The 11,056-nt window shown below is 57.7% G+C and overlaps 2 protein-coding genes across 2 annotated transcripts in view; both read right to left on the reverse strand.

Moving 5' to 3' along the window:
* Nucleotides 1-3,921, reverse strand: part of SLC8A2 (solute carrier family 8 member A2) — a 31,479-nt gene extending 27,558 nt beyond the window's left edge. Inside the window, exon 1 of the mRNA XM_031034656.2 lies at nucleotides 1,575-3,921. Within this exon, the coding sequence (XP_030890516.2) occupies nucleotides 1,575-2,039 (465 nt within the window). The 5' untranslated portion in view covers nucleotides 2,040-3,921. The remainder of the gene's footprint in view (nucleotides 1-1,574) is intronic.
* An 87-nt stretch (nucleotides 3,922-4,008) lies between these two features.
* KPTN (kaptin, actin binding protein) lies at nucleotides 4,009-9,803 on the reverse strand. Its single transcript, XM_006739434.3, has 12 exons — nucleotides 9,504-9,803; nucleotides 9,066-9,148; nucleotides 8,869-8,953; nucleotides 8,721-8,775; nucleotides 7,612-7,687; nucleotides 7,444-7,517; nucleotides 6,976-7,085; nucleotides 6,827-6,904; nucleotides 6,080-6,155; nucleotides 5,247-5,382; nucleotides 4,976-5,158; nucleotides 4,009-4,438 (listed from the first exon to the last, which is right to left on the reverse strand). The coding sequence occupies exons 1-12, from the start codon at nucleotides 9,724-9,726 to the stop codon at nucleotides 4,310-4,312; spliced, it is 1,308 nt and encodes a 435-aa protein (XP_006739497.1). The 5' UTR covers nucleotides 9,727-9,803; the 3' UTR covers nucleotides 4,009-4,309.
* Nucleotides 9,804-11,056: the final 1,253 nt, after the last annotated feature.

Raw genomic sequence — 11,056 nt, forward strand, 5'->3', positions numbered from 1 at the left:
AGGGGAAAAGAGCATGGCCAGGTCAAGTAGCTTCAAATCAGGGGCAGGGGAGGATGGAAACTCAAGGCATAGGACTGCTAAGCTGGTGCTCTTCCAAATCCAGCTGGGCCCCACATGGATACTTGAGGACCTCACCCCATCACAGCCTGGGCTACAGGCTAGGCCCACACCTCTCCCCTGGTCACTCACTCTCGCCCAGCTTCTCTGGGGCCCCCTTCCCCCAGGAAAGAAGAAGATGCACTGGCCAGGGACCTCCAGACTCAGAGGGGCCCTCTCAGAGCCCCCAAGGGATGGTGAAGTAGCTTTGGAGAGCCACCTCCACTGAGAGACAGGTCTGAGGCTGGTATGCCATGAGAGGGATGGAGGTGAGGCCGCAGAAAGGACTGGCCTGACTCACCCAGTACCTTAGTGCTGTGCCTGGAGTAGGAAAGGTGCTCAGTAACTGTCAAAGGAACGGACGAGTGAAGCAAGCAATGCACAAATGGCAAAAGAGGTACAGAAGTCAGACTGCAGGAAGGACCGGCCCAGTCTGTATGAAGAGGAATGGGGAGGCAAGATCGGGGGACTGGTGCAGTGTCCACCACAAAGGGTATATAGGCTAGACTGCAAGAAGGACTGGCTTCAGAATGCCAGATACAAGGCAGGGGAGAGGAGAGGAGCTCTGTCCTGGGGGGGTGGGGTGGGGAGGGATGGGGCACAAGCCAGCCGAGAGGATGGGCGGGAGCTCAGCTGAAGAAGGGAGAGGAGTTTGGGGGACTCCGCACCTTCTGGGGGAGCCCACTCTGTGGAGTGGGGGTAATCTTCTTCCTCCAGGTCTCCCCCTTGCCAGGGGCAGGACGAAGGTGTGTAGGAGGAGAGTTAACCCACTACCAGGGAAGAGAGAGACAGAGAAACAGAGACCACATACCTACAGAGATGGAGAGGAGGGAGAGGGGCAGAGAAGAGAGAGGGAGACACCCACAGAGACAGAAACACAGGAGAGCAGAGACGGGAGAGAGAGACAGAGACACACACACACACAGATGGTGAAAGAGGAAGGCAGAGAGAAAGAAACCAAGGACTTAGAGACAGAACCCCGAAAAGACACAGAACAGACCCATGCACAGAGGAAACCAGAGGGACAGAGGTGCGAGTAAGGGACTGAGAAACAGGGACACAGGGAAAGGGACTCAAGAGAGGCAGCCAGACTCTGCAGGACAGGACCCCCGAGAGATGTGGAGAGACAGAAAGATGAGACCCAGACGCAGGAAGGCGGGGGCGGAGGGAGAGAAGGCGAAGGGTGGCTGCCCCAGACAGGCTGGGGTGTTCTCGCCCCGTCAGTGCTCAGGAGGCACCCCCTCCTCAGCCCGCCATGCTCCCTGGAACACAGGAGGGGCTGAGGATGTTGGCTGCTGGTGGTGCCCCCAACCCACAGAAGGGACTGGGTATCCCCACCGGGGATATGCAGCCCCCCAACCCCCATAAACGAGCTCAGGGAAAAGCAGCTCCTGGCTCCTCAAATGTCCCCCTCCACCCGCCTGGGACAACACCATCCTTCCTCCACGCCCCTCCCCCCCCAACGGAGGGTCTCTTACCTGCAGCTGCAGCTTGGAACAGGTCCCCCTAGCACTGGGCTGGCAATGGTGGGTGACTCCACCCGACAGAGAGAGAAAGAGAGAGAGAGAGAGAGAAGCTGGAGACTGAGAGGGAGAGCCAGGGAGGAGGGGAGGGAGAGGGGATAGAGGGAGGAGAGGAAGAGGGGGGAGGGACCCGGGGGAGGGGGAGTCAGGAGAGAGGGAGGAGGAGGGACGGGGGAGAGTGCTGGGAGGGAGGAGGAGGAGCCAGAGACAGAGGGGAGGAGGAGGAGGCGGGGAGAGGGGAGGCTGCGGCGAGGCGGGGGAGGCTTGGGGAGGGGCCTGGAGAGAGGAGGTTGGGGGGAGCCCAAGCCTCCCACCCACCCTTTCAGGTTCAGCACCACAGACAAGGGACAGAGGCGGAGGGTGCTTTTGTGTGTGTGTGTGTGTGTGTGTGTGTGTGTTTTGTGGGGGCTTGGGGGTCATTCAGAGGCATCCTTCCCCCTCCCCAACACACACACACTCTGATCCATACAAGGGCCAGAGAGGCACGAACAGCTACAAATAGTTACAGGCTCACAGAACCAGGGGGAGGGCAAAAATGTTTAACCAGTCAGATCCAAATTCACATGCTGTGCCTGCAGACATAACCTCGCCAAGCAAGCCAGAAACAACCACAAAGGCACCCATTAATAATAGTAACAACAGCTGCCATTCATACCGCCCTTACCACCTGCCAGGCGCCCTTACCACCCGCCAGGCAATGTTAGAAATTTTTTTTGGTAAGTGACTAACGGGTGTTGACACAACTAGCCCTTCTAATAACCCTGAGATAATGCTATGAGCCTCATTTTACAGATGGGGAAATCGAGGCACAGAGTGGCCAAGTGGGGCTTCGGGCTCCACAGCCTTAACCACTCCACTGTGCGCTGTCCCAGACGGAGGAGCAAGTGAGAAGTCAGGCAGCGAACCCGCAAACGGCCAGGCGGGGAGCTGAGTCCTAAAGATACAAAATCCTGAGCCCTGAAGTGGACACACAGGTGCACGTACACGCCCGTGAGCACACGCTTCACAGACTCACACCACTGCTGACGAAACTCACCTAATCCCATGCCGGGGTCCCACTCCCACCCAGGACGGCAGGTGATGCAGCTCTCCGCCTCGGCAGGCGGGCAGCAGGAGGGAGGAGACCCCACCCACGCCAACGGTCCATGCCCATCGCCAGTCCAGGCTGGACACCCTTGGGCGGGCTGCCAGGAAGAGGGAGGCGATTCAACTCCCTGCAATTTCCCACGCTTGGGCCCCGGATTCTAGGAGCTAACAAGGGTGGCCAAGGATTGGTGGGCTCCTGGCTCCTAAAAACCCACCAGGTGGCTTGGTCTTCACGGTCAGTGTGGGTGGTCAGACTGTTGGGTGGACTTCCTTGGTAGGAGGTAGACGGATGGCCAGAATTACTGTGGTGTCTGCCCCTCTGCGCTGGGAAGCAGGAGTACCACCCAAACCCTGCCCCAGGGAGGAAAAAGCCCACCCTCCCCACCAGCCTGGGGATCCTGCTCGGGAATTAGTCCCCAACCCCCTGCCCGAGACGCTATTTCTGGCCTGCGGTGGGGGAGGGCGAGAGTTCTCCCTATTCCTGCCCTCCACTGGTCCCGGAGATACAGGCCTCTGCTTCCTTCTCCCTTGCCCTAGCCGGGGCTGCCAGAGGGAGCAAATCCTACAGCCAGCCCAGCCTTGGGCCAGGGAAACCAGCCCTGTCTCAAACTCCCTGGTCACTGGATCCCCTGGGCTTTTCAATCAGGTCTAACCTTGGTCCTTTCCAGCATGGCACACCCTGGGTCTCTCCCTCCTGGGTCTCATCGCGGTATGCCCCACTGGGATCTAAACTCAGTTGCTTTCTGTTGGGGTCTAACCTTGGCCCTCGGCACAAAGTCTAACCACAGTAATTTCTGTCGGGGGTCCAACCTCAGCATTATTCATATGGAGGGCGGGGCTAGCTTCAAACCCTCTGCGGCAATTTGACCACAGCTTCCCACAGCAGTCCTTCCCACCTGTATCCTTTCTTTTGAGGCTTAATTTCTGTATTTTTCCCATTGGGGTCTAACCTCAGATCCAGGACCCCACACTGGAGTCCAACCTCAGATCCAGGGCGCCCCACTGGGGTCTAACCTCAGATCCAGAGCGCTCCACTGGGGTCTAACCTCAGTCCTTTTCCTTGGCTTCTACAATCTCTTCCACGTTGGTTTCACTTCAGCCTTTATAGCAGGGCCTCATTTCTATTCTCTGAGGTCTACACTATGATCTCACCTCAGTCCCGCTTCTAGGTCTAACCTTGGATTTTCTCTCCTCATATGCCCCTCTCTCCTATTCTTCTGGGCGATTCCAGCACCCAACACCGAGCCTTTCACACAGCAGGTGCAAACACTTCCCAGAATGAAAGAATGAAGACAAGTCAAAGTCTGCTTCCTCTGGACATATAAATAATCATTGGCTGACCAATTCTCACTGGGGGCGGAAGGGGGGGGTCGGGTGAGATCATCCCATTTTCAAACGGGGACACTGAGGTACGAGACAGGGGTGCGTCAGCCAGAGTTGCAGGGCACAATGGGGCAGAGCCTGAGCAGGAACTCCCAGCTCCACCATCCTGGGGGGCCTGGGGAGACCATCCCCTCCTTCAGGAGGCTTCCCCACCATGAATGGCTAGAGGCGATTACTCCAGTGAACTGCCCCTGGGCCCGGGGCGGGCAGTGGGTGGGAGCTCAGGAGGCCGAGGTCTCAGTGGGCCCCAAACCAGCCTTGTCCCCAGGCCTCTGCGACTGATGTCTCCTCTGCTGTACTTGATGCCGAAGCCGGGTCAGGACCAGCTCCGACGCCTGGACCAGGCTGTGCTGTGGGAAACAAGAGGAGGCCCAGCTGAGACAGGGCAGGAGGGGCGCAGGTTGGACCACGCGGGAGCTCGGCTGCGGCGGGAGGTTGGAGAGCAGACCAGCATGTGGGGTGGGAATGGGTCTCTGTGATGGGGTGAAGTTAGACCCAAGAGGATGGCCTTCATTGAATTTCCAGTGGGAGGAACAGAGCCTAGGCCCAAATGTATGGGTGTGAGGTTAGAACTCAGAAGGGACAGGGAAGGACCGAAACATGGCAGAGACACTACATTGTATGGGAGTGAGGCTGAGGTTAGACCACTGCGGCGGGGGGCACGGGGGTGGGGGTGGGGACAAAGGTGAGACCTTGACAACAAAGGATAGGCTAATAAGGCAGAGGAGGGGGGCGCCTGGGTGGTGCCTGAATGCACGTCCTCGTGGGGCTTCTCCCCGTCCCCTTCCGTGTTTCTGGGGAGAGCATGCCCTCAACAGAACAGGTGTGCCAAAGCCCCCAGCCCAGGCTCTGCTTCGAGGGGAACCGAACCCGGGAAGCCCGGCTACCTGCAGGATGTGCACGCCCTTCAGGGAGACCACGGCGAGCTCCTGCAGCCCATCCCCAGTCAGGTCCACGTGTGCCATGGCCAGCAGCGGGCTGGAGAAGCCTCGCCGCCACAGCAGGCGGAATCCGCGCTCGGCCTCGGGGAGCCCGGACTCCGGGCCGAAGTACTTGTAACAGAGCAGCTCCTGCGGGGGGCGGGGGGGCGAGGGTCACATGGGGATGCGGGGCAGTGGGAGGGGACAGGTGGCGGTGGTCCCATTCCCCAGGTCCCACCTGCCCGTAGGTGGCCACCAGGACTTCGGGCCACCCATCCAGGTCCACATCGGTGACCAGGCCACAGAGGACGCTGTCAAACTGGTCACTGCCGGGCAGGAGAAGCTGGTCCTCGAGGCCCCGGCTCAGCAGGTCCCTGAGGGTCCCCGAACACGGTGGGGAGACCAAGGTCATACCACAGTGCCCGCAGGCCTGGTCTGGGTGTCCATGCTGCTCCCCTTCCCAGGTCTGGGCCACGCTGTTCCTCCTGACGCCCGGACCCCCTCGTCTCCAACCTAGACATCTCCACATCCACCAAGGGGAACCCAAATCGCTCACTCCCAGACTGGCAACCCGCTATTCCCCAGTAGGGACACCCACGCTGTCCCCCGGAGGCGGGACCATCTCACTCTCACATGGAGGCCCCACTTTGCCTCCAGTCTGGACGCGCACACGGCCTCCGTGGGGCCGGGGGGTGGGGGGGCTCGGTCCCAGCTTGGACACCTGCGCTGCCCAGCAGGGGAGCCACATCTGCTTGCTCTGGCTCCCGAGAGCAGACTGGGACGTTTTCAGAAATTCTGCCAGCTGGCTGGCATCATATTGGTGGCTCAAAATCTACCGCGGTGGGAGTAGGGACACTCCAGAAATCGATCAGCCACACGCCGAGCCAGGTGGTAAGCATTTGCCAACTCGCTTGTCCAGGGGGAGTGGGCATCTCGGTTCCCACCCCAAGGCATTGAGGTAGCCCCGACAAGTTCCAGACATTCACACTCCCCTCCCTGGGGCACGACCACCTTGAGCTGCCCAGCCCTGAACGACCTCCCCCAAGGGGACTTCCTGCCGAGGCCCCTCACCGATACACCACTGCGGGCTCCAACATGCTGGCTACAAGCACGCCGTACTCTTCTCGCTGTGGCCTGTCCACGGTCTCTGCAGAAGGGACACGAGGGGGGCAGGGCCTGAGGCGACAGGCTCCAGGCTCCTCCTCACACCCCCGTTCCGTGACAGGACGAAGACCCGAAGCTGTGCCAGGGAGGGATGCTTTGAGGTTAGACCACAAGAGAACGCGGGGGAGACGCCGGGAGGAGGAGCAGGTGTGAGGCCAGGGTGGGAGAGAGAGGAGTGAAGACCAAGCCGAGGGGCAGAAGGCAGCCTGCAGAGGTCAGGCGAAGGGAACCCACCAGGGAAGGCCAGGGCACAGGAAGAGGAACAGAGCAACACGTGGGGCAAGAGGGGAGCCCGAGTAGGAGGGTGCACAGAGTTCCTGGGGTGGGGGGGTGCGGGGGGGGACCTCAGGGTTAGATCGCAACAAGAGACAGAGTGAAGAGGCCAGAGTGGGGATGAGAGGAAGTCACAGTGTGCCGGCTGATGGTTAGACCGCCAAGGGAAAGACAGAAGTCCAACTCCAGAGAGGGTCTAAGGTTAGACCACTGGGGCAAGTAGCTGAAGTGAAATCTGAGAGCACAGAGGGGAGGGAGGGGGCCCGGGAGCGATAGCGGGCGGGTGCCGGGGGGGTTGGACACTTTGGGAGAGGGGCATGAATCTGGGTGTGGGGAGCCGAGCCTGCAGAAGTTGCCCCCCACCCCAGGACCAGAGCTCACCCTCGGGGGCCGAGAGGCTGAACACGATCACTCGGGAGATGGGACCATCCTGCAGGATCGTCCATGTCTGCAGGACCTCTGTGGGGAGGGGGAGGACTCAGGGCCCTGGCCCCAGCCCCTGGCTCCCGGCCCCCATCCTGGGACCTCACCTTGGCTTCGCTGGTCCACGTGGGCAACTCGGACATAACCACTCTGACAGCCGAGGGCGGAGAGTCGCCGGGACGTGCCAGGGAGGTTGTGGACGTCAAGCCAGAGGACGCTGGTGGGCGGGCGGGTGGACAGCGGGGCTGAGGGTGTCACCAGGTACTGGTCCCATGTTCTGCCTCCCCAGGAGCATCCACCCCCTTCCCGTAGCCCTGGGAACCCGCTGGGGAGTCTGATTTCTCTGAGGTTCTCTGATTTCCCTGAGTCTGTTTTGTGTTTTCTCTGTGATCACCACTGTTGACCAGCTTCTCCGAAGTCACATCCGTGGCCCGAGTTTGCTGAACTCCCCTCCCCTGCCCAGTTTCTCTGAGGTCATCTCCATTCTCACTGTTCCTAAGGGTTTTCCCACTACCTGATTTCTCTGAGGCCGCCTGCTCCAGTCCCCAAGGGCCTCTTTCCAGGAACTCTCTTACCTACTGGTCAGGTTCGTGAGTTCTGGGAAGAGGTTTTCCACAGGCTGTTCTTCAAACTGATGCAGCCCCTCGTTCTGGGGGAACCAAGACCGAGGCCAGCCTCACACCCAGCACCAGCCCATGGCGACCGGGGCAGGGCCCTGCCCACCGCGCCTCCCTCTGCCTCACCTCCTTGTACAGATGAATGGCCGGGTCATTCCCACTCAGGAGAAACACTGTCTCCAGTTGATTCCCGACCTGGACCCTGAAAGCAGACAAATCTAGAGCCCCAGTGTGGCAGAGTCCATGTGTAGAACTGTCCAACCTCAGAATCGCAGAAACCTTCTGTTTCTAGAGCCCTCACCTGCTAGAATCCTCATTCTGGGTGTGGATGCAGGCACGGAACATGGGGCTCTAGTGTTCTAGAACACTAGGACCTCTTTAATCTAGAACTGCGGTATTCCAGAAGTTCTGCTTTCCATCTCCTTTGAAATACTCGAACTTCTAGAAATTGCCACCATGGATATTTGGACTCATAAAATAGCAGAACATCCAAATCCTAGAATCCAGAACATCAGCTTCTAGAATTCTCACCTGCTAGACCAGAGGCTGGCAAACTATGACCTACAGACCAAATCCAACTTACCCCCTGTTGCTGTAAATAAAGTTCTATTGAAACACAGTTACACCAATTATTTACATAGTGTCAATGGCCGTCTTCTTGCTACAGTGGCAGACAAGTAGTTCTAACAGAAAAACTTGGCCAATCACTGTGCTAGACCACTGGTGTTCTAGAATGGAACTCAGAGCTCTAGAGTGGAATTTTCACACTTTGGAATTCTAGAAACCTCACATTCTAGATGGTCTGTATTCTGTCTCCTTGAAATATGAGAATACGAGATAGGAGAAGGACTTTATCACTACAGAATCTCAGAACTACCAAACTGCATAATTTTTAAATCTTGGAATCTCAGAGCTTACGACTCTAGAAAACTTAGCATCTCTGGATCTTGCAGGATCCAAATCTAGAACATCAGAACCTCAGAGTTCTAGATGTCTAGAACACAAGTGCTCAATCAGCTCTCAGATTATCTAGTTCAGGGCCGAGGCTAGTCCACAGCCACTTTAAGAGCACAATGCTCTAAAAAACAAAACTAGAGTCTGACTGTCTATGGGCAGGTTTGCTGCCTCGTTTGCTAGAGCCTCCCCACTAAGGGCGCGTGCGCACACACACACACACACACACACACACACACACTCTCTCTCTCTCTACAGTATTACACCTGCAGCTTACATACTCTGCATGGCACAGCTGGAAAGGAGTGAACTGAAGCTCCAGGTTCAGGCAGCTCTCTGTAAGGGGAGCACATGCAGATGGGCACCGGGGACCTGACAGGTGCCCCCTCCCATCTTCCCCATCCCTCCTTCCCTCGAGGCCACACTTACGGGCTATGGAGTCAAGGTTGTACTCAGAGCCAGGCTCGTAGTCGCAGTAAATGTTCAGGAAGGGGCTGCCCTTGTCCCCTGAATCCTGGGGTAGGAAACTGGCCTCAGGGGAGAGTAGGGGCAGCGAGAGGGATTTGGGTCAGGCGCAGCGGGATCGTGAGGAGGAGGGAATGGGTAGGTGGAGCGGGCCTGGATACCTTGATGAACGTGATCCCCACCACCAGGCCCCGCTTTGGGGGTGACTTGTTGAAGGTGTCGATGGAGACAATCTCCGCGTCCACTGGCAGGGGACAAAGTTCACGTCAGGCAGACTCCTGACCCCTATATCCCCAATCACAGTGACCCCTGACCTCTAGGACTCACTAATCTCTGACCATGGCAATTACCATCATCTCTGGGTCCATGTGAATCGATCATCATAACTGTGGTAGGAGGGATCCTAACCTCTGGGTCTGAGGAATCCTGAACCCTAACCACTGACACCGATGCCTCCTCATTATCAGCCTTGATCCCTTTCAGTCACCCTGATCCCATTCTCTCATCACGGTGACCCAGCTCAGAGCTTCAGAAGCCTTCTCAACACCAAGTTCGAGGACCGCCCCCCATGGCGCCACGAACCCCATGGCGCCACGCACCGGGAATGTAGTTGAACTGCAGCTCCTTGGCCACGGGCCGGATTTTCTGTCGGAGGTCTTGGTAGCGGAAGCCCAGCACCTTGCCTTTAAGGGTGGCGGCCAGCAGCTCCCCGCGCCCGCCAGCGCCGCCCGCCAGCCCGTACACATTGCTCTGCGACGAGAAGCGCGTGAAGCTATCCTCGCGCAGCGGGCAAGGCCCTGCGGCCACGACCGCCTCGCCCATCACGCCCCTCAACCACTCACCCCCGGCCGCGCCCGCCGCCCGCCCTGCCCTACCCCACCCACCGCTCCCGAAGCGACCTGAACCGCCGGGTGGCCGCACGTCGCGCAGGCTGATGACGTAAAGAAGCTGCCGTCGCTGCCCTTTACCAAGATGGCCACCCGCCGGGCCGCCGGGGCTTCCTATATAAGACTGCCCCATGGCGCGTGCGCGCTCCTCGCCGCTCCTCTTCGGAGTCAAGGAGGGGGCTGCCACCGCCTGAACTGGGGAGGTGGTGGGCCTCCCTGTGGGCTCTGTGGAAGGTAGAATAATAATCCTAAAACTCAGTATAGTCCTTACGTGCCAGGAACTGTTCTAAGCGCTTTCCCTCTATTTATTTCAAACTCACAAGCAGGCTGAGGTAGGTACTATGTTTTACGAAGGAATCGAGGCACGGGAGGTAATTTGTCTATGATCGCACAGCTAGTAAGCGGTAGTGGAATCCGTACGAGATAGTTCCATAGTCTGTTATTTTAATCACGTTACCTTTAAAGTGGTGAAATGCATTCGTACCCAAGGAAAAAGGATCTGGCTGTCCGTCCTAGCAAAGAACCACCTCCTTCACTGAATGAATACCTACTTCGCGCCAGTCATGTTGGCTCCGATTTTCTCTGAATCCTGACAGCCACCCGGCTGTTATTACCCTGCTTTCATTTACTCAGCATTTACTGAGCACTTAACCGTGTGCCAGGTCATCCCTTACACATCAGTCTCGATGAACCCTTCCAACTCGGCAAAGGAGTTTATTGTCCCAATTTATAGAGGATGAAATGGTGGCTCTGATATGACTGGAAAGTGGGGGAGGCTCTGGGGTCTTCAGGGGTTCATATATGTGCTTTTTTTTGTTGGACTCTAGAAAGGCATCAGGAGTTTGAGGGACTCTGTATACATCTGTACATCATTTCCAGAAGATAAGAGTTGGCCAACTGTCTGGCCACGTTGAGTTAATCTGTCTCTTGTCTCTGTCTCTCTGTCTCTCTCTCTCTCACACACACACACACACACTGCGGGAAGTACGAGTGTACATGCGGGTGCACACACATGTGAACAAGGACTGCAGGATCCGTGAAGGTAGGGACTGGATCTCCCTTGGTCACAGTCAGATCCCCAGCTCCTGGACCACAAGGCCTGACAAAAGCAAGCATTCAGTAAATGTGTTAGAAATCCACAGATTCCGTGCCAGCCCCTTTGCCAAGCACCAGGGACATTGTTACATAAGACATAAGGGGAAAGTTCTCAAAGGCACATGGGATCTGGAGGGTGGTTAAGGGGAGTTTGTGTCCATTCCCGACTT

Source organism: Leptonychotes weddellii, chromosome 16 (genome assembly GCF_054177405.1).
Source record: "Leptonychotes weddellii isolate Sample4059 chromosome 16, ASM5417740v2, whole genome shotgun sequence".
Taxonomy (NCBI): domain Eukaryota; kingdom Metazoa; phylum Chordata; class Mammalia; order Carnivora; family Phocidae; genus Leptonychotes; species Leptonychotes weddellii.

Excerpts from the sequence above, each read along its gene's own strand:
- KPTN (XM_006739434.3), bottom strand. The coding sequence starts at position 9,726 with ATGGGCGAGGCGGTCGTGGCCGCAGGGCCTTGCCCGCTGCGCGAGGAT. Across the intron at positions 8,954-9,065 it reads TGGGGATCACGTTCATCAAG|GATTCAGGGGACAAGGGCAG; the intron begins GTATCCAGGCCC and ends TTCCTACCCCAG. Across the intron at positions 7,086-7,443 it reads CTCACGAACCTGACCAGTAG|CGTCCTCTGGCTTGACGTCC; the intron begins GTAAGAGAGTTC and ends CCCGCCCACCAG.